The sequence below is a fragment of the Saccostrea cucullata genome, unplaced genomic scaffold, assembly GCF_032062105.1.
Source record: "Saccostrea cucullata isolate Sc308-1 unplaced genomic scaffold, CSIRO_AGI_Scuc_v1 ctg5685, whole genome shotgun sequence".
Taxonomy (NCBI): Eukaryota; Metazoa; Mollusca; class Bivalvia; order Ostreida; family Ostreidae; genus Saccostrea; species Saccostrea cuccullata.
Genome location: NW_026939842.1, coordinates 61689 through 85353, shown reverse-complemented (window position 1 = coordinate 85353; position 23665 = coordinate 61689). Strand labels below are relative to the sequence as shown.

The 23665-nt window shown below is 31.9% G+C and overlaps 1 protein-coding gene and 1 pseudogene across 2 annotated transcripts; one reads left to right on the top strand and one right to left on the bottom strand.

Moving 5' to 3' along the window:
- Positions 1-2502: 2502 nt before the first annotated feature.
- On the top strand, positions 2503-5240 carry LOC134254104 (uncharacterized; annotated as a pseudogene).
- Positions 5241-7504: 2264 nt separating this feature from the next.
- Positions 7505-23515, bottom strand: LOC134254107 (neurogenic locus Notch protein-like). Of its 2 annotated transcripts, XM_062736660.1 has the most exons (11): positions 23453-23515; positions 22175-22246; positions 15700-15813; positions 14593-14636; positions 14321-14412; positions 13921-14070; positions 13516-13562; positions 12904-13026; positions 12777-12802; positions 10795-10901; positions 7505-7767 (listed from the first exon to the last, which is right to left on the bottom strand). In XM_062736660.1, the coding sequence occupies exons 1-11, from the start codon at positions 23490-23492 to the stop codon at positions 7605-7607; spliced, it is 978 nt and encodes a 325-aa protein (XP_062592644.1). In that variant the 5' UTR covers positions 23493-23515; the 3' UTR covers positions 7505-7604. The 2 variants fall into 2 exon arrangements, with proteins under 2 accessions (XP_062592644.1, XP_062592645.1); XM_062736661.1 differs by lacking the exons at positions 14593-14636; positions 22175-22246; positions 23453-23515 and having other exon boundaries at positions 15700-15811.
- Between the last annotated feature and the right edge of the window lie 150 nt (positions 23516-23665).

The following is a 23665-nucleotide window of genomic DNA, read 5'->3' as shown; positions in this document are numbered from 1 at the left end:
AAACTTATCAATGCATTAAGACTAATTGCTAGTTAAATCCCAGACAACAGTTTATAAACAAATCACTGATCGCAGCAAACTTGTCGACATGACGACATGACGTCAATTTGGTAAAAATGACGTAATTTATGTGAAGTGAATGGCAGATCAAGTATATTTTTCACAATGTAAAATGAATTTTATTATTAAACAGAATATTATTGACAGATTTTAGATAGGCTATTAAAATCAATGTAAAACCTTTACTGCTAAAGGTGTTTAGTGCTATTATTCTATGATTAGCGAGGATATGAAGATAAGGAACAGTATGTAATCTCAAAGTCATTAAAATAATACAAAACAGAAACAGAGCAAACACGAACCTCCAAAACATCAGAGGTGGGATCAGGTGCCATGGAGCAGTGAGCATCCCCTGCTGACCGGTCACACCCGCCGTGTCCTCCTTGTCATGATCAGGAAATAACGGAAAATCCGTCGTCAATTCAGTATATAAATAATGGACTAACAATTAGTATGAAAAACGTCAGTCAGCATCTGACTCAATGTTAAATTATATTTGCTGACAAGGTCATTGTAACGACCATAGAACTTAGGAAATGTTGACTTTAAGCGAGACTGTTGATATTCTTGTTTCATCAACTTGCTTGTCAATAATTTACCTCGTTTTAGAAATTGTTCATATAAGCAGAGCATCCTCTTGCGTATCGAATCAGCTGAGATATGTATACTTCGTATGTAGGTGATGAAGGTATATTGCTGCATAAGTAACGGAAGCTGACGATAGAATAGTTAAAGTCATCACGTTTATCATATAGCTTTGTTGTTAGATAACCATTAACGTCTTTTTTCAAGTTAAATATCCAAGTTTGAAACAGATGTGTCAGATGCTGTGGTATCTTTTATCTCAAGCTTACCAGGATATATCGTATCGACGTAGGAATGGAAATTGCCATTGTTAATTGACAATACGTCGTCGATATATCTAAATGTCGAGTTGAAAGTCACAGCACAGTAATTAATTTTACCTTGTTTATTTGTACAGGTTTGGCATGTGTAACATCGAGGTGACTTATTAAATCGCGTTTTCGCAAGGGCATACACTTAATAGATGTTAGTCATTTTTTAAATATAAATAAAGCATGATTTTCTTAACTTGAAAAGTGCTGCTGCTTTCTTTAAATCTAGAGTGTGACTTATTAAGGACATAAAAAACTTGGTAAAGGTCAAACATATTTTGACAAGGACATATTTACTTGAAATTTTAACTAATAAAATGCAAATTCTTTTTAAAGCAGCAGCACTTTTCAGAAAGTACAAAGTATGCCCTTGCATAATTGAAATTTGTTTATGACCTCGATTCAATACACATACTATGCATTTATCACATGACTATCCATTGATGGGACCAAACGTAGAACAGAACAGCGTGGGGTACACTATGTTATTTCAGTAAGCATTTAAGCTATGTAATGATATAAAAATAAATTCAGTTTTAAAGAGTTCCCGTTTTTTTCACGTCTATATTCCATTGATTTCTTCATAGTAGGCCTTAACAGTGCTGCGTATAAGTTTTTGTTTGTCGTCGATTCGTCGTTAACTTTGGAACATATTTATCTTTTTCTCATACACCACTGAGCCACATTCAATAAAATTTTGACATATAGCATCTATGCGTGAAGGGAAACAAAAATTGTAAATTTCATGGTCCCTGCCCCCTGGAGCCTGAGGGATGGGGCCAAAGCCAGTTAAATTAATGCATTTTTTAAAAATCTTCTTTTAATCCTGGACATCCAGCAGTCAAACTGGTGACATAAATGTGAAAAGCATTGAGTTCTCTACTAAAGTTGTGAAATTCATGGCCCCAGGGTCAGGGGTCCTAGTGCTAGGGCGGGGCAATGTAGAGCATATAGAATAAGTGCATTATTTATTTGAAATTGTTTTTCTATGGTCCTGTGTATTATTTTAACAAACATAATGCAAAGATATGATGAGCAAGGGTGGCTCTTTTACAATTGTAAATTTCGTTGCCCCAGGGTCAGGGGTTCTGGTGTTAAGTCGGAGGTGTCGCAAATATACAGGGAAAATAATCAGTTCTTTAAAAATCGTCTCTGCCCCTGTGTATTATTTATACAAACTATATGCTTGTTATGAAGAGTAAAAATGTCTCTTTCAAAATTGTAAAATAAGTAATTTAAGCAAGAAATTTTATAATACAAAAAGTACTTTCATCGTCTTAAAGGTCAGATGGACTTTTAAGTAATACATACATAGAAATGAGACAAAAACAGTTTGTCATATAGGGATCTTCAAAGACCAAGAGAGGAAAATGTAAGAGTTTCAATAATGATTACATACAGTACAGAAGCACTAATGGTTTATTTAAAAAACTTTATGGTGATGGTAATAAATGGGGAAGATGTTAGAATCTATTCATTTATGAACTCTTCATAGATACTATACTTATTAATTTTTTCTTTATTCTAGCATGCTATACCTGCTTCTTGGATTTACTTTTCTTTTAATCATTACCTACATGGAAAAGAAATTTGAAAGAAATATCGTTCGCAACCCTATGCTACATATTAATAAACAGTACCCTCTGAAAAATCAACAGTTTTTCAAAAACGAAACAACGTTGAGAGTAAAAGCAGTCAATATTACCAATAAACCGTCAGTTAAATACAAAGAAGATTCCTGTGATGTTGAAACTAAAAAGTTTTATCTTCAGCACAGGAAGAAAAATAACGATGTATTTTTAAGTAAGTATACATTTGCGAGTAAGTATACATGTACGTGTACTTTAGACAATGGATTTTAAAGTAATATCAGTAGATAAAATTGTTTTAGTAAGGTAGATTTTAAATAGCATTCACCATAATTGCAAAACAAAGCAAAAAAATAATAATAAAAATCCATGTAATTATGTATATTGATAATACTGTTGATGAAAAAGAATATAATGAATAACTATTAGAAAGACACTAGGGAAAGGGTGAACTCATTATTTTTATGTTGACTATGAGATGTCATCATTTTTTTCAGATTTTACACCAATTGGGGGATCGGACTGGCAATTTCGTTCTACCGTTCCTTGCGTAGATTTGAATGAAATTATTTTCTCGAAGTCAAAAGAAGAAGAAAAACAGCTGATTCCTAAATGCTCCGACAATGATGTGCATCTCGATTTCAAGAATCATTTAAAAGATATTCCTGTATTTAAGTTTCCAGATAAATGTCTGAAAAGACTTATCAGCAGATTCTGCACAGACAATTTCACTGTCCCAAACATTGTTCATTACATATGGCTTGGAAAGCACGAGTTTGAGTTTATTTATTTTGTGAGCTTTTATAGCACGCACAAAAACCAAAATCCTTGTCTATTATTTCTTTATTATGACGTTTTACCTTTTGGAAAATGGTGGGATGTACTTAAAAAAATTATTTAAAACATCGTGTTTGTAAAAGTTATACCACCATTCCAAATTGCAGGAAAGAAAATTCATTGGGTGCAACAAAAGTCTGACATCTTGAGACTTAAAATATTGAAAGGTACCAACCCTTTTTTCCTATTATTTTCTTTAGAATTTATTCACGTAAAAATGTATAAAATATATGTATTGAAACACTGAAAAACAACTTTTATTCACGACGACTTTATATCGCAATTTACCAAGGTGGGGAGGTAGTTCGCGGCGATTAATTTTAGCGAACAAGCCTATTTTGAACTGTTGCAGGCCTTTCAACTACCGCTAGGGTTCGCTCTTATGAACGATAACTCATTGCTGGTTTGTTTAGAGCAGGTCGGAGGTATCTAACTGTTTATACACAAGTCAGTTCGTAGAATTTTCCAAGTGTTTCGTTGCTGCCAGTAGAATCAAATGGTTTTAAAGTTTAGCACTAATGTTAAACTAGTTTACAATATAGTTGCGGACACCGTTTAATTACATATAAGTAAAATTTTTAATTAAAACAAAAAAAGTGAAATCTTTCCTCCGTTTTAATTCTAACCTAATTAAATTTTTATATTCGGTCGTTCTTCTTCGTGTTAAGTAGCACAAATAAGATGATTAATTGTTGCATTTATTTGTAAAAATATATATAGTTATATAGGAAGCACAAAAGTGCACACGCAAAAAACATCACCTTATATATATTTTCTTCATAACAATCGTCAAAGAGAGTTAAAAATATTGAATAGAGTCTGTTCCCCATTCATTTGACCTTTTTATTTCAGATAAAGTAAGACATTCTCCTTCTTTTGGTCAACACTTTCGTGTACAATAACAATACCAATGCTGAAGCAGCCTATATGCCATTCCTATAAACGATAACTCATAAATTGGCACTTAGTTGGTCATTTTTTATACCCGAGTTACCTGTCCTTAAAACACAACATCATACAAGTCAATTATAAATAATTTGATTTTATAATGATTTAACTAAAGGTATTCAAAAGTTATTAACGTTTTGATAATTTCATGTACCTATACGTCTATCTATGAATTGTTTTTACCGAATGTGTAACTTGAAAAATTAGTTGAAAAGCCTAACTGTTGTTAATTGAGACGGAGACTTTAAGGACCGGTTAACGGTGAGAAAATTCGCATTGATGTAGCTCTCGCGAACCTTGCGAAAAAGTTGATTTACAGTATTAAACGTTTAGAAATTAACTTTCTGTTTGCTTTTTCTAGAATACGGCGGTGTATACCTTGATACAGACCAATACGTCCTCAGATCGTTAAACAAATTCAGAAGCAATGAATGCACCATGGGGAACGCACAGGATGGATCAACGGGTAGTGCATTAATAATTGCAGGAAAAAATGCAACATTTGTTAACATTTGGATCGATAGTTATAAATCCTATAATCCAAATATATGGGGAGCTAATTCAGTAACGATGGCAAGAAAACTCTGCACACAGTTTCCACAACATGTCTTTTTGCATGAACTCCATTGCATATTCTTTCCACACCAGTCACTTTTGTATAACCAAAATTACAAATGGTCACACGCCTACGGACTTCATCTTTATGAAAAAAGAGAATGATAGAAGGAAGTCCAACAATGGAATTAAGTAACTATAAGAAAATTGAACAATACGATTGGTGCTGTTTTTAGGTATATCCTGTTCGGAAACAAGGAACTATGCAGTTAGGTCGTAACTCAAACTGTAATTTCATTTCTTCTTTTATTTAAAATTACTACCTAAGATGTTCTGCTTGCAAGATTAACTGATTAAATAGGCTTTGGATGTTAATTTTTGGTTATCTTCATTCTTCAATATGACTCATCATTTTTTTTTATACAACAGAAATATAATTTAGGAAATGCTAATAGCTAGAATCATTCTGTTTAAAATCGTAAAACTATAGTGACTTTGCTTTGAGTTTCCTTAACATATAAATCAAAGGCATGTTTGGGGAAATTATATGTTTGCCAAGGTAGAATCATAATTATCTGAAAAAAATCCGACTAGATATATATACTCACCGTCAATACAAAGGCAACACCCTAAACTTAGGGTGAAAATTATATACAGGTTAAACTATGTACCAAAAAAGTTAGGACATCTTTTACTTTACCAAATCAATTATTTAACGGTTGAAAGAATTTCTTTCCACTACCGGAAGTTGCTTTTTAGCCCTCTTAACAGAGTTCAAAATGTTGCATTTTAAATAAAATTTTAACAATATTTTGGGTTTTCAAGGTTTTGAAGCTGTTAATCATAAGTACAGTACTAAAATGCCGGGAAAAATCTTTCTTTCTTTACCCGATGTGATGCCTATATTTCCTTAAAATGATTGATAGTTATGCCTAGTTACCAGTTGTCAGGTACATGCTTTTTTTATTTTAAACTATTCAGCATCCAGTTACAAGAAGACGGCCAATGAACAAAAATGTTTGGGAAGAACGACAGCTAACTCAAGAAGTTTACGTAATGGCAAAAGTAATACCCAAGTGAGAAGAATAATAAACATAAAGTTAATATGCTTATGAGATATGATTATCTCATTTTATTATGATTCTTGATTATTACAAGAAAAGTAAAAACATAGAACAAATCTCATTTATAAACGATTCTTTATCTGATTTCTTTTAACATGTTTAATGCGTGCAAAATCACCCAAACACATTTCCCAAGTCTGTGTTTATTGTCCGTTGTCTCATTGCTGTTGTTGTTTCTGGGAAATTCAAAGATTCTTGGAGTGACCCTGGAGGTTCGAAAAATAAAAATATATGTCAAAAAATATATACTGTAGTAAATTTGAAATGTTACTGTGTTGCAGAGTAACGATTAAAATTTCGGTATTTTCGCGGAAGATGAATCATTATTCATTATAATTACAAAAGAATACATGCACACACTTTTTTTTGAAATCACTAATTCGTTACACAAATGTTATGGTCGTATATATTGATAAAAGCAAAAACGCATGTTCTAAAAGCATGGAAATTCTGGTTATAGATCAATTTAAAGTAAATTTTATATTTATCACATCAAATTACAAGGAAGAAAAAAACTTCTATTATTTTTAACCTTAAAATTAATTTAAACCAAATATATTTACATCAATTGTTCAAAACATAAATTCTGGCTCTATAAAATAAAATTTAAATATTTTTTAAAAATTGAATATGTATTTTTAATGCACTACCAATTAACCGTTATTATTGATAACAAATTATTTGTTTTTGTTTTAATTATGATAAGATAATTGGTTTAATTGAAAGCCCTAATTAAGTGCTCTATCCGTTAGAATTGAAAGACAGTAGAATTGTTTGATTAAAGTGTCCATTAGAGAGAATTTATATGTTTGGGTTTTCTGATTTTCACAGATCTTCCTGTAGTCGGCAAAATTTTTACTGTGTCGCACGCATAAAATTTGAACCGTTACTGTGTCGGAGAAAATTTTACTGTGTCGGGAGCAACACAGTAAAACTGCTCATGGAGAACCCTGACTATATAACGATTAAAGAGGTCCTGTGGGAAGATAATCTGTAAGACTGGATCTGAACAGCGTCTTTTTTGTAACAAAAGAATATACAATTGTTGAAAAGATGAAACAAACTATAGATCAATTTATTTTTTTATTTCACACACATTACAAGGAAGAGAGTGACCTTGAAACCATTTAAACCTTTTGAAAAAAATATATTGTTAAATTAAAACACAAATTAAAAAAAAACTTTTTAATATTATTGCACATGTGATTATTATAACTGTTTCGCTTAAACCTTGAACCTCCAACTTACTGTGTTCTTCGTACTCAACAGCATAACATCTCATCTCCGATAGTCTAATTGAAATCAAAACATAATGAGATGTGCTTAATATATAAATATCCTAAAAAAGTTCAAAGTAAATAAATATAGAAATAAAAGTATCTTCTGCATTAATATGTAAAATTGCAATATTTATGTAAACGTCTGTTTGGAGAAAATTGGTTTTGATACTATTAAAATTGTTTTTAGTTTTTTAACAGTATCTATCACTCTTTATATTAATCATATATTTGACTTAACAATGCTTTCCAATTATATGTTATATGAAAAGTAAATAATGAATTTAACCCATTATAGCAAATATATTCAGATGTTCCTTACTTAGAGTCATGTGATGATGCTTTTACACACAGGTTTACCAGTTGTCCCGGATGACTACTAAAAGGTTTGATAAGGATGTCAACTGAGCACCTGTCGCCGTTATAGTTGTTAAAGATATGTACTGTGATGTCAGCGGTAGGCAGGACGGAGACACTTGGACTGGTAGTAAAACAACAAATAAAAATATATATCTACACGTACAACATAAGTTCTGTTTTTGTTTTCAGGGTATCAAATGAGTCCTAAAAATAAAATAAGAAAAATACTACACCTGTGTGTGAAATTCTATATCAAATAAAATGGTATACATGGCAAAAAAATAAGTGAATGTGAAAATATGTATAAACAGAATTTTAGTATTATCATGCAGAAGATAGCTGTAACTATCTACTCGTATTTCAGGAACCTAATGCAATCTTGACGCGTTTAAACAATTATTACATGTAGTTCTTGTTTTGATTGTTTTCATTGATAAAAAGTTCTATATTCGTGACACCGTTTACGGTAGCTCCGTGATCAGGAGGTCGTGTGTTCTTATCTCGGCCGCGACTGACCTAAGTCAATAAATCAAAGTACTGAAAGTACTTATGGGAGTTGAACATGGTGTACAAAAAAATCTGGAGCTTAAGTGAGTGAACAATATTATTATTTCAAATACAAACAACTGTTTCAGATTTTTTATATTGTGACAATTTTGAGAAAGACATTCAAAGACATTGAATAGCAAAAAAATTGCATGAGCCATAATGCTTGCCTGACTACATTAGTCCTTTTTATACCCCCTGCTTGAAAAGCGGGAGGGTATTTATTCATCGGGATGTCCGTCCATCTGTTGGATACGCTTTAGGTATACCCATTTCTTATCCGCAACTCCTCTTACACCACTGAATGAAATTATTTAGAGAATCTTTATTACATATTACCGTTGTGCACCTTCTGTTACTTTTTTATCCTATACATATTTTGGGTTTCCCATTACAAAACATGGACATTGCTATTATATTCATATTAGAGGCGGTTGAACATTTATATACTCAACAAAAAAAGAAACGCATATTCAGATTAAACATGATAATCTAAGTTTTCAGTTAAATCCTTATTTTTTAAAAGTAATTTTAGAGGGTTTTGATGAAATTGAAACATATCATGTGTTGCGAGTAGAAAAGTGAAGTTTATGTCATCGTTGAAGCCTCCAGATTCTTGGGGCACACCGTCTAAACCAATCCATATGTCCTTTGCGACGTCTAAGCGCTAGTGGATTTCCAATGTACGGATGTCGTGCACGAATACCAGCTCATCAGTCTCTTGCGAACAATTTATGCACTTTTATGCTGATTTTTTCATCCAGCAATTGTAGAAGCAGTTTTTACAGCAAGTTCTGAATCGCGTGAGGTGCTGAAGGGGGGGGGGGGGTCAGACGGTCCTGCCTGGGTGTGGTTACCTGCGGACGGCTAATTCTTGGTCTTCCGACGATAGTTTAACGCCTGCAAAGCCCATTGATGTATTCCAAATGCAGTTGCAACTTCCTGTTGCGTAGCTCCGTTTAGTATCATCGTTAGTCTGGTTGTGTTCATCTTTGTTTCGGCGTGGCATTGCAGCATCAACACTGCAATCAAATCTTGAATATGGGTTTAATAGGAGTGTTAAAAGTTTCTCTAAATCCAAAATATCAACGAAAATAGACGTCCGATTCAGAAGATATCAAGAAAAACACTACTTTCACAAACATGCTTAATCAAGGGAGATAATTCAATACTTGGGTTTTAAAACCCCATGTTTTCCTTTAAATAGGTCACAGGTATCCAATGATATAAAAGATAGTTGTTCCATGTACATTTGAAAAATTTCTTTGACGAGTAAAGCAATATGCGTTTCTTTTTTTGTTGAGTATATTATTCACTGCTCACAGTACCTCTAGTTCATCTACAAATTTGTAATTTATTTTTCCTTGGCACCTTTACCAATGTGTAATGAAAATTTCAGTTTCACAGGAATGATATCAATGTTGATAAAATGTGGATTTTCACACAGCATCCTTTTAAGAGCAGATTTGTTATATAAAACTTCTCTGTTAATATTAATGTATTTTAATTACACGAGCATTATACATGGAGTACGTCAGAACTCAATTTTTTTTATATTGTGAAACATGAAAACAGTGGTATACGTGAGAGTTTGTGTGCGTTCAAATTATCTGGTACGTAAATAACGTTTTCCTTTTATTAAAAAAAATATAATTCATTTTGTTGCTTTTAATCGCGATTCTACGAAAACATCGGTGTCCATTTTTGGTTTTTACATTTATAACAGAGTACTAGATTTACCGGTTTTTTGCAGGTGATACTGCTGATTTCGTAATAAATACGCATGTTTCCTAAAGTTTTTATGCTTTAATGAATTCATTTAAACCAAGAAAATGTTCATGAAAATTGTTAATAAATTCTGTGCACCGGTAAAAAAGAAATTGCTAAAAATCCAAAATCCGGGACCATCGGGAGTCGGGCGTCGAGAAGACTAGATTTACCCCTTGCCGTCAGTATGTAGAGTTGTCATTCGTATCTCTTTCAGTGTTTATAGATGACGCTACACTAAAAATCAGTTCCATTACGAAAAACTTTTGATGTTCTTTATAATTTAGTTTTACTTTGAACGAAATTTAATGTTCAAAATAAAATTACTCTATCATTACGATTACTTACATTTCAAATTATAAGAATTAGATCAATTCAGGAGAAAATGACATGAACTATTTGTGGCAGATGTTTATGCATGTTTTCTGTTGAATATCATCGGAGTAAATTGGTCGACACAGTAACCTCGCTTTCGGCTCTATATAATCAACACAAATTACTGCGCATTTTAAATACGTGATGACCATGGGAGATTGAACGTTGTTCAACTCCCAAAAATGGGTAGAAACTGTTCCTTCGCCATGCACTCGGCACGTGAAGTGAAAGTTGCTGGACTCATCCTTAAAAACCGAGGCCCCGTGTCAGTGACAGGGGTTGGTACGATAAAGATCCTTCACTACTCAATGACCCTGAGTGCCGGGTAAAGGTTAAAATTTGAAGCTCTTCTCCGGCATATGGTGACGTCTCCATATGAGTAAAAAGTTCTCGAGAGGGACGTTAAACAATATACAATCAATCATCTATATTCGTGACTCTTTGATAAAAACTGACTTACCACGACTCGTTATCTCCACTATACATGTAAAGCAACATGTGACACTCAACACCAGGGGAACATGTATAAATGGAAGAATTTTGGGGTGATGGTCTGCTAAATAATTCCTGAAATATTTATTGACTATGGTAATGATTTTAAGATAAGGATAGAGAGATAACGAACAATCTCAAAGTCCATAAAACAAAACAAAATAAGAGCAGAGTAAACTTGGACCTCTGAAACATCAGAGATGGGATCAGGTGCCATGGAAGAGTGAGCATCCCCTGCCGACCGGTCACACCAGCGGTGTGCTCATTGTCATGATCGTAAAATAACGGAAAAAATTCATCGCCAATTCAGTGTATAAATAATAGACTAATAATTGGTATGAAAAACGTCAGTCAGCATTAGACTCAATGATAAATTGTATTTGCTGACAAGGTCATTGTTTAGACCATAGAACTTACGAAATGATGACATTAAATGAAACTGCTGATATTCTTGTTTCATTAACTTAGAAATTGTTCATACGTAGAACAAGCTCTTGCGTATCGAATCAACTGAGATATATATATACTCCGTATGCAAGATAAAATTCATGAAATCAAAATATACTGAAAGGAAAAAGAAACTTAGGGTTACATATTATCTTCGACATTTTGTTGATCGCATGACTGAAAATTACAAAACTGGTCAGACAAGAATCTTAGTTACTTTGCACTAATATCAGTATTAGTAATTACTAAACCGTGAAATGCATGATTCGCCAAGAGGGAATGAAGCGACAATGACAAACACTTTTGCAATTTTACCACAAAAAAGTGGCAACGATTTTTTATACTATTTAATGCAATTTATGTTTGCACATTATTTCAATATTTAAAAGGTACGAATTTTTGCAATCTTGTTACAATTGACCGAAATTCTATGGGATCTAGCTTCTACATTGCCTTAGTAAGGACAAAGGCCAGAACGGTTTTGGTGTGCAGCTGCTTGTAAATTTTTCTCCCATTGAACGTCTTACCCGTCGTCAAAAAGAATCTCTTATGGTTTCCAATCAGCCGTTATGATGACGTTGACGTTAATAGAGCCACGTCAAGATCGGTTATTTATCCTTCCACCTGTTAAATCACTGTCTAAGGACTGCTATTCATACAGCAGGCTATCAAAATCATTACATCCTTAAACTGATAGAAACCAATAGCATGATTGGGATTTTTGAGCTGGTCTACTTAAAGTCAGTTTTTTTTTTTCACTGATGCATGTGAGTGTCGTTTGCCTAGTTTTGTCGGGTCGTTTACCCCCGGCCCCATAAAGACAAGACATTATCGCAAACAATCACTTTAATTAACTCGACTCTGGTCCCCTTCAAGATCATTTTGCTTTCATTGAACATCTGTGGGGCTGATTAGATGATAAGATTCGAAATGCCGTAGCTGATCTCTTTTAATTAAAGGCCGCCTTGTTGAATGTTGAGAATAATATAACTGTTTAAAGGATAAACACACATTACAGTTGGACTCCATGTAATGAAGAATCAAGGCTGTGACAGATGCACGAAGCAGACATTGAAGATTATGAAAATTTCAATTTTCACTACCGGGGGGTATCATCACACGAGTTTCAATAACCCATGAGTTAAAGGACAAAATCAAATAGAACTTTTGTAACATTTTCATTAAAGATGATTTCAAAATGAGATAAGATTACTAGAAAATACATGTAGAGAAATAAAATTATTTCACTCCAAAAAATTACCCCGCGTTTTTTTTCCTTTCAGTATATCAATTTTATTAAAATAATTTATTTTCAATCATGACATGGAAATGTTTAATGGATGTTTTACTGTCTGCTTTTAACTCGCTAATTAAAGTATTTATTATTCAGCGTCACTTTCCATATGTAGTACATAACATGCATAGAAGTTAAAACAATAAACTAAATATGAGTGAAAAATGCAGTATAAACAAATAATCATAATTTTGCTTCAAATATAGTACCTTTTCTCTGTTGATTGGTATGCTCCCTAGAAAAAAATGTCAAATGTAAAACGAATAGATGAACAGATGACTTATCAAACAATATATTTTCATTGAATAATTCTACTTTGGAAGAAAAAACACTCACTGCAAAGTTTGCAGGATTTACGACAATAAATAGCTGTGGTTTGATCTGAGCAGATATTGTGTAGAGCGCGAGGATCACGACAGTCATCGGTGTCGTCATTGCATGCACCATAAGTATTAGTATCTACAATATAATACAATGTTCAATTATCTAAAGATTTCAAAACTAGTACTGTTTTACCTTGAATCACCAACTTATTTGTAGATATAATTGTTTAAGAAATTGTAGGTGGATAGAAGATGTCTTTGCATATCGAATCATCTTGGAGATGTTTATTTTTTTCCACAGTTAACAATGATATATTGCTTTTTACTAAATGAAAGTTGAAGAGATCAGGTTTATCTTAAAGTTAAGTTTTCAGTTACCGATCGATATTTCTTTTCTAAGAAAAACACAGCCAAAAATAAATACATGAGTCATACTCTCTGATGTATTTTATGTGATTTAAAATCTAAATTTAATATAAGATTAGTATATATCTATTGTATTTTGAAGCTTTTTGCTTCAAAGCACTGATGTTCTAAGTATGTTTGCATGTAGATTAAAAAAGACAATGGAATGATCAATTTGAGTCACTTGACCACTCATCCTCTAAGGCTTCAATAAACATACCCGATTTTTTAGTTGAAATACTGCAGCAAACCATGTCTGTTGCAATACTGTGAACAAAGAATATTCTATATACAAAGACGAGATCCATAAAAAAATTATTTTATGCATTTTGATACATGCATTTAATCGTGATAACAATGATTCCAGAATTTGGAGGAACAAAGCGCATCAAATTTAACAAAACAATAAACAAAGTCGAAATATTTTTTGATCCAAAAAAATCTTTGAAGAAAATGGGATTATAATCATAGAATTGAATAAACTTTTTTAAAAACTTACTGACGCACTTTTAAAGGGACTTTTTTTCTCATTCTAACGATGAATATCAATTTATCAGAAAAGTTACAAACTTTCATAAATCAAAAGATTTATCAATCTGTTCTTTGTGAATATTCAAATACTAGCCTGGATCTTTGTTGAGAAATATTTACACAGAGATTGTGTACGCTATGTTTCAAAGTGACCAAGGTTAACGTAACTAGGTAGTCCTTGGATATCCGGGTTTTGTTTATTTCCAGTATGTTGGACGAATTCATGATTGTATTTATTAAGAACCTAAAATAAGAAGACACTTACAGTATTCTTGCAGCGCTATTTCCTGTATGGAATTTTGTGTCACCTTAGATCATAAAGAGTCAAAATATGATGGTCTTATAGTTATAATGCAGAGCATATATTCATTTCCAAATCATAATAAATATCATTTATGACTAAAATATTAAAATTTCTATTCATTATAGAAATTACAAAAATTCAAGCATTTATTCATGAGAATACACATACAAAACTACTACATATAACTTACCCATTTCTTTCAGATACTAAAAGATACAGCTCGCATTCCTCATGCAAATAACAAATTAATTGTTTTGGTAGCAACGTATTTCCAAAGAGGGGCTGAAGTTGCATATAAATTGTATTTAAATACGTTAATGTATATTTTAAGAAAAAATGAAGAATTTTTACGTAATTTTAGGTATTTTTCATATTCAAATATTTTACCTACAATAAACGTTACTTTACATATATGATTGTAACATTAAAATAAATTTAAAAGGTGAGAAAACATATACATACATATTCTAGACTGTTATTGTCAATCTGCTGAGGTAAACCAAATTCTAAGAATGAAATGTGAAATGATGACTAATTTAGTATTTCATGAGATACCCCCCCCCCCCCCGGGTATTTTAAATTAACTTGGGAACCTAATGCTCTCTTTAGCATTATCAGCTGGCACCTGATCCCATCTCTGATGGTTCGGAGGTCCGTGTTTCCTCTGATCTTATAATGTATTGTTTTATGGACTTTGATTTTGAATACTGTTTGTTATCTCCATATCCTTCTCCTTCCTAATTAGAATGTGTATGTGTACATAAGAAAAATGTCGTCACTTTTTGTCTCGTTCAGATCAGTTTATTTTGGAATTAATTTTTTTAACACAATCATAAATTCAAACTTATGGAGATAACGAAACCGTGTTCAAGATCAAATAGGAGCAGAGCAATCACAGAACTTCAAAACATCAGACGTGGGATCAGGTGCCATAGAGGAGTGAGCATTGCCTGCCGACCGGTCACAACCGCTGAGTGTTCACCGTCATGTTCGTGAAATAACGAAATCATTCGTCGTAAATCCAGGGTATTAATACGTGGACAAATAATAAGTATAAAAAAGGTCAGTCAGCATTTGATACCTTGATAAATTGCTTTTGCTGACAAGGTCATTGTATCGATCAGAGAACTTACGAAATGATGACTTCAAATGAGACTGCTGATATTCTTGTTTTATCAACTTGTTTGTCAATATTTTACCTCGGTTTAGAAATTGTTCATACGTAGAGCATGCTCTTGCGTATCGCATCGATTGAGAGTAATAACATCAATATGCAGGTGATGACGGGATATTGCTGCATAAGTAAGGAAAGTTGACAAATGTAAAGTTGTGTGTCATCAAATTTATCATAGAGCTTGGTTGTTAGACTACAGTTACTTCATTTTAAGTAAAATATTCAAAAATGATACAGATGTGTCAGATTCTGTGGTTTTTTCTCAAGCTCACCAGGATATCTCATAACAACATAAGAATTGGAATATAAATCAATAAAGAAACAACAAAGCTAAAATGGAAGAGAATACGTCTTTATGAACTGGATTACAATAAGTCAGCACTAGATATATTTACCTGTAGAACAAGTTTCTCCAGAGAATCCCATAGGACAAAGACAAGTCTTTTTTCCCAAATGATCATCACAAAAGCCCCCATTTTTGCACGAATTCATTGTACAAGAACTTGTATCTATAAGAAAAAAAGACTTTATAAGTTATTACCGACCTGTTATCAATAAAAAAATAATAATACTTACAAACATTTTTTAACGGGAAAGCAAGAAAAATTCAAAAATTTTATTTAGATTTTATCTTGTTTAAAGGCAAATAAAATTTGAATCGAAAGTTTTATCAATGTGTATTTCAGAATGCTTTAAAGAACAAAACTTGCGAGGGGATATATTACAATTTCCTATGTAAAGTCGTGTATTCCTAACACAATAATAAAGTTTAACAATACACGCTACAACTTGACCATAGTAATTCAAAGAGATGCTTATGATGACGTCATAAACATGTGTATTTTCCCGCATTTTCTTTAAACGTTGCAGAGGACACCAATTTTCAATGAAATTTCTTTAGATAATATTTTCCACAGGCACTGACCCAAAAGATTTTCAAATATGCGTGAAAAGAAGAAAACACTTGCTGTGGCCTTCAACTCGACATTTAGATATATCGACGACGTATTGTCAATAAAATTCCTTTGGCGATACGATATATCCTTGGGAGTTTGAGATAAAATATACCATAGAGTCTCAAACATCTGTTTCATACTTGGATATTTTTCTTGAAAAAGATGTTAATGGTAATATAACAGCCAAGCTCTATGATAAACGTGATGACTTAAACTTTTCTTTCGTCAACTTCCCTTACTTATGCAGCAATATACCTTCTTACCTGCGTACGGTGTTTATTTATTTCACTTGATTTGATATGAAAGAGCACGCTCTACGAATGAACAGCTTCTAAAACGAGGTACGTTATTGAAAAATTGATGAAACAAGAATATCAGCAATCTAGTTTAAAGTCATCATTTGGTAATTTTTTTAATCTATACATCGACCTTGTCGGCAAATACAATCTATCATTGAGTCAAATGCTGACTGGTGTTTTTCATACTAATTTTAAGTCCATTATTTATAAACTGATTTGACTACAAATTTTTCCGTTATTTACTGATCATGACAAGGAGCAGACGGCAGGTGTGACCGGTCGGCAAAAAATGCTCACTCCTCCATGGCACCTGACCCCACCTCTAATGTTTTAAATGCCCGTGTTTGCTCTGCTCCTATTTTGTATGTGTTATGGATATTGAATACTGATCGTTATCTCTATATCCTTCAGCAATTCAGCATATCATTTTGCTGTTCTTCGGAAAAAGATATTTAAAGATTTTTAAAGCATTGTTTGTATATATTACGTCGTAATAATTTGAATTTGATTTCTCATTTTATCCCTCCCTACCCCAAAGGATCATGATTTGAACGATTTTAAATCTTTGATACATGAGGATGTTACAAGTCAATATAACTGAACATAGCTTTTTTCTTCTTGGGATATTTCTCTTTAATTTCCCATGTAAAATTTGATCCAAAATTAAGACCCCACCCCACCATATCCTTGGGGGTTATGATTTGAACAAATTTAAACCTGAAAATGCTTTCATTTAAATATTATTGATAATGACTTTGCAGTACTTGAGAAGATTTTAAAAGATTTCTCTAAATTACTATGTAAAACTTTGATCGACCATGTCATGATTTGAATAGATATAAATCAATAATACCTGAGAATGATTCAGCATAACTTTCATATTTCCTGTCTCAATGTTTTTGAGAAAAAGATTCAAAAAGATTTTAACGTTCACGGTAGCTCAGTCGGTAGAGCGCTCGCTCCGTGATCGGGAGGAATAAATATATTTCTATAATCTCGGCCGCGACTGATTTCCTAGTCGTTAAAATTTTTAAAACTGTTCCTTCGCCATGCGCTACGCACTTTGAAGTGAAAGTTGCGGGTCCTTCGGATGAGACCTTAAAAACCGAGGCCCCGTGTCAGCGGCAGGCGTTGGCACGATAAAGATCCCTCACTGCTCAATGGCCCTGAGTGCCGAGTAAAGGTCAAAATTTGAAAGCACTTCACCGGCATACGGTGACGTCTCCACATGAGTGAAAAATTCTCGAGAGGGACGTTAAACAATATACAATCAATCAATCGAAAATATTTCCCTGTATACATGTATTCTAAAGTAAAACTTTGATCGGCCATTGTGGCCCCACCATACCCCCGGATGTCATGATTTGAATAAATATATTTCTATAATACTTGAGGATGATTCAGCATAAGTTTCATATTTCCTGTTATAATGTTTTTCAGAAGATTTTTAAAGATTTTTCCTATTTATTCCTATGTAAAACCTTTGATCGACTGTTGTGGCCCAACCCTACCCTAACAAAAAAATACTTTAGTTAGCTATAGTTCACTATAGTTAACTATAGTGATAACTTTGACACTTTGAAAACTTTGATTTACTATAGTGATAACTTTGACACTTTGAAAACTTTGACGAAAACTTTGACACTTTGAAAAACTTTGGCGAAAACCTTTTTTACACTTTGAAAAACTTTGGCGAAAACTTTGACACTTTGAAAAACTTTGGCGAAAACTTTGACACTTTGAAAAACTTTATCGAAAACTGTGACACTTTGAAAAACTTTATCGAAAACTTGGATACTTTAACACTTTGAAAAAGTTTATTGAAAACTTTGACACTTCGAAAAACTTATCGAAAACTTTGACACTTCGAAAAACTTTATTGAAAACTTTGACACTTCAAAACACTTTATTGAAAACTTGGATACTTTAAAAAACTTTATCGAAAACTTTGACACTTTGAAAAACTTTATTGAAAACTTGGATACTTCGAAAAACTTTATTGAAAACTTGGATACTTTGAAAAACTTTATTGAAAACTTGGATACTTTGAAAAACTTTATTGAAAACTTGGATACTTTGAAAAACTTTATTGAAAACTTGGATACTTTGAAAAATTTTATTGAAAACTTTAGCACTTTGAAAAACTTTATTGAAAACTTGGATCCTTTAACACTTTGAAAAAGTTTATCGAAAACTTTGACACTTTAAAAAACTTTACCGAAAACTTTCACACTTCGAAAAACTTTATCAAAAACTTTGACACTTTGAGAAAATCGTAAACTTTAATACTTTAAACTTTAACTTTAACTTCGAAAAACTTTATTGAAAACTATGACACTTCGAAAAACTTCATTGAAAACTTTGATACTTTGAAAAACTTTAAAGAAAACTTTTTTCACTTTTCCGAAAAACTTTGGCGATTTTGTCTGAATTTGTTTCTTTAACACTTTGAAAAACTTTGGCGAAAACTTTGACACACTGAAAAACTTTGGTGAAAACTTTGACACACTGAAAAACTTTGTCGAAAACTTTGGCACTTTGAAAAACTTTGGCGAAAACTTTGACACTTTGAAAAACTTTGGCGAAAACTTTGACACTTTGAAAAACTTTGACAAAAACTTTGAAATTTGATTTACTATAGTTAACTATATAGTAGTATTTGCCAGATCTTTCACCCTTCACTTGTTTCATTTTTCAAACTTGAAAAACACCTTTCAGAAAAAAAGAATCAAGTTCAGGAAATCATATGATCTTGGAGTTCCCTATTTCAGTATTCAAAATTGTTCTAAAAAATTCAATAAGAAATTGGATAAAAATATTACGGACATGCGTTTAATCACAGAGAATATTTAAGTGAAATTCTTGAGACTAAATGAGTGAAAAGCTTGATTTTTTGTTTCTTTCCGATCACCGAGGACATTAATTATCGAACAACGCTCGTATAATTAGAAAACAACATTCACTTCTTTTTGGCCCCGTGAATTTTGAAACTGCTTAATTTTAGTAAACAATGAATAAAATCACAATAAGATCTTTTTTCATTGCATGTCGATAAAAATGACATCATTTCTGGCTAATCAATGCATTATATATTTAGAACGTCACGAGATGAGTCTATTTTCTCAAATTCTGAAAAGTTCTACAAAAAAAATCAATTTTTAAAGTTTTTCAATTTTAATAAAGAGCACAACCTCTGATTTATAATAAACAACTATTGGGTGACAAAACTGTTTTGAGGGTAAAAAGATATTTCTTTTTAGATCAGAGGGTGCGCTTTTATTATTTGTCTTCTCTGAAAGTATCCAAATATACCTGTTTACATGTACATTAAAATTCAAGAACAGTGCAATTTTATAAAACATGTGTTCCTAGACCTGGAGTTTAAAGAAATGAAAGAACTAAGTGTCTACTCTATTTCGATGTTTAAAATGGAACATAAAGTGGAACAATAAATTGGTATATCTACAGAGCCGTTTTATGCATTAAGTGATCCGAGCCCTTGATATATACATGTTTAATGTAAAAAATAAAAAAAATCGCAAAAAATAAATATGCACAATGACATTTAATTTTAAAAAAATAACACCGGACTGACTATTTTTTTTTATCATTTTAACACCATGCGTGCTTTTAAATAGTCTACTCTATTGTTTCTGTAAAATTAAATCAGGGTTACATTGTCTTGGGTACCAAACATTAACATTTTATCACTTTATTTCTGTGAAATCATATTTTCGAATTTATATCTGGTATTTTAAGTGATTCATAATTTTTGCAATCTTTTAAGAACATTCCCTATATACGTTTTATAATGTGGAAATAAGGAGATGTTTGTTTATCTCTTATTTAGTGCTAATGATCCAGAAGATGTAAACACCATGCATGCATTTGAAATATAAAAACTTAAGTAAGGGAATATAAAGACTTAAATAAGGAAAGCTAAATGAATTGAAATCGCTACAATAGTCTTTTTAAGTTAACTCAGACAACCATAGAACGTCTTTTGAGAATGTGACACTAAAATACCAGTTGGATTGTAAATACTATATAAGGTAGAAACCATGTCGGAAAAGTCTTCGTCACAAGATTTTCATACTTTTCAAAATGATAAACAAGCACTCGCACAATGGTCAGTTAAAAGCACATTATATTTTTCCTTGATTTTAAATGTAGAGCAGCCCGTGAGACTTGGAATGGTAATTACATACTGCAACTTCACATTGTCAGTCATTGTTAGGGGTACTTGTCATGAAGAGAATAAGAAAAAAACATCTTTGATTCAGATACATTTCATCAAGATATTATAGTATTTAATTAGCAACTGAAGATTTTTACTTTTTACATCCCCTAAAAACAGTTGCATACCATTCTCTTTTAGTCATTTAGCTTTATAGATTATATAAATTGAATAAAAGTATCACATTCTGACTTTATATGGTCCGATTGCTAATCCTCTAGGGTGGACTATTGGAAAATGAAAATATAGCCGCCTTACGATTGTAAACCTTTATTTCTCTTTGGGTCGGACAGTATAAAGGACAACCGCGTCCTCGAATGCTAACAAACATCTTTACCTGTGTCTATAGACAATATTGATAATTGACAATTCTGAGTAACAATTGACATTAGTTATTTGATTTACAAGTAGTTTTAAAGATAATGACGTTAAATAAACAATAACTAAGTATCCAAAAGCATCGTTCATCTGGTCGTATCAATCATCATGCTCACGTCTAATTAAGATAATTAAAACATTTCAAAATACTAGAGCTGATAAATATGACGGTTTGAAGCAATTCTGACAACAGATATGTAGAAATGTAGAATAAAAATGTCAGAATTGTCGATGGTAAATTTTTATCTGTAACACAGTTATTAAGAGAATCTTTGCAAGATGTTAAACTGAATTCCATGAATTTCAAAATGTTTCATTTTTTTCAATATTTATATTGAAACTATACAGAACAGGAAAATTTAACATCAAATTAATTGTAATGTCATAATGGATTCGCACAGGCGAAACACATTCACTATATATGATGTCAGTCGACGTAGTTTCTACGTAAAATACCATTTTCGAGGTCGTTAAATGTGCAAATTGATATTCCTCAATTATTATTGAATTTTGTAAATAGGAACACATATACTTATTTTGCTTAATCACATTAATGACATTAAGTTTTAAAAAGCAATTTTTACACTTTCTATGCTACAATAAAATTACTATACAATATATATACATTTCATTAAATATGTATGATTTTTTCCTCTCCGATGAATATTACTCGTTCAAGTATGAATAGAAAATCAACAGCTTCATTTTGAATGTTCCATGCAAAAGTGCACTCTGATGTCTTATAACTGTAAAGTTTTAAAATGATTACAAATGTTATCTCTGAATTAAAACTTTAACTTTGCTAACTAAATTATACATGTAGATGGATCAATTATAATACCGCCTTCCCCATCAAATGTCCTTTGAAGTTACTTTACTTAGGGCGACACAATACATTATCGACCATGATCAAAATTGTTGCATGAATTTTATATTTCATATTAAAGATAAATTGCTTATCAAACCACACTGTTAATCTAAATCTTAAAAAAAAACTTACTGGGAATACAAACATCCGATCCAGACGTCTGACAGACTTGAGTATCATTGCATGGATTTGCCTGGCATCGGTCTATCATAAATAGATCAATTATTAGTAATTTTTAAGCAATCTAAGTATACTATGATATTATATCTTATGAATCAAAACAGAATCAAATCAAAATACAAATGGGAAAAATCTACAATTTTACTTTTATCCCCTCACAATAAAGTTGCTATAGTAAAGTATTCCATGTGGGAGTAAGGTGTGTGTTATCAAAACGGAAGTTTATTTGCATCGTTATCAATGTTGAATGCTAAATTTATCTATAGGAATCCTTTCTGCGATAGAATCCTTCGCTTTAGGGAATCTAGTTATTTATAAATATTAAAGTTTGATTAAAAAATAAATCAAATCTTACATTTTATGGTCTTTTGCGTGGTGCAGTAATCGACTGTATCACTGAAGTCTCGTGTCACAGTTAGTGATAGCAGGAAAAAGACCACCTATTGCTATAAAGCCGTAAGTACCGAGTACAGCCCTCCAGTAAACAGAGGGGACTCAATGTGTTTAAAGCATTCTCAGTAGGACGATAAACAAGACATGCAAACACACTCTGTTTACTATTATTACTTATTGGGTTTGTTACTGATTGTCTTCAGAAATATTTTGTTTTGGTCAATCTCATAGATGGCTCTGCTCCATCTTGATTGATCAATATTTGATACTGCTGCATATATAAGTCAACTTTTTGAAAAATGTCTACTACTGTATTTTCAATTAATTTGACATATATAGGAAAGGTTTAAAAAAACATTTTTTAATTTTAAAAATTATTTGGCAATGCATCTGCTGAATAATTATTTCAATTTGTGCCGATATACCATAGGCAATTTTGCCACTTATGATTGGCTTTCAAATAATGATCATATGTGGATCATATGTGGCAAAATTGCCTGTATAAAAATATAACCGTGAGTCATCTGCCATATTTAAACCAACATAAGCAAAATATTTCAACATTCAAGGGAAGTAAAATGAATTATTACCTGTACTCATAGATAAACTGTTCATAAATTATATCATGCCACATACTAGACAAATGATGTAAATGAAACTACATGGATTACGAATTAAAGTAATAAATTAGGCTTTTAAAATATTAATTCATGTATAAAATTATTATAATAGATTAATGTTAAAACACAATATGAAGGAAAATGAAAGTGATGTGTTAGTAAATGTCGTCATATATTGTTTCATCTCAGATTAATTAAGGAAAAATCATAATCTTACCAATATCGCAAAGTTCGCCTGTTCTATCGTCAACACACATGCAAAAGAAATAAGGAGGCAATGGAACTTTAAGACATGTTCCGTTAAAAAGACATGGATTAGGATGACATGGCCTATTTCCTGTCAAAGTACAAAAATATTCGATATACTAAGAATGCTAAATAAGGATAAATGACATGAACAATAAAAAATACCGTGTCTTTTAACCAGACC

Bases quoted from the DNA above. Each gene is read 5' to 3' on its own strand.
- LOC134254107 (XM_062736660.1), bottom strand. From the start codon at position 23,492: ATGTGTGTTGACGATAGAACAGGCGAACTTTGCGATATTG. The intron at 14,637-15,699 runs GTAAATATATCT...TTTCATTCTTAG, and splicing joins TGGAGAAACTTGTTCTACAG to AATTTGGTTTACCTCAGCAG. The intron at 14,071-14,320 runs GTAAGTTATATG...TTCTTATTTTAG, and splicing joins TTAGTATCTGAAAGAAATGG to GTTCTTAATAAATACAATCA.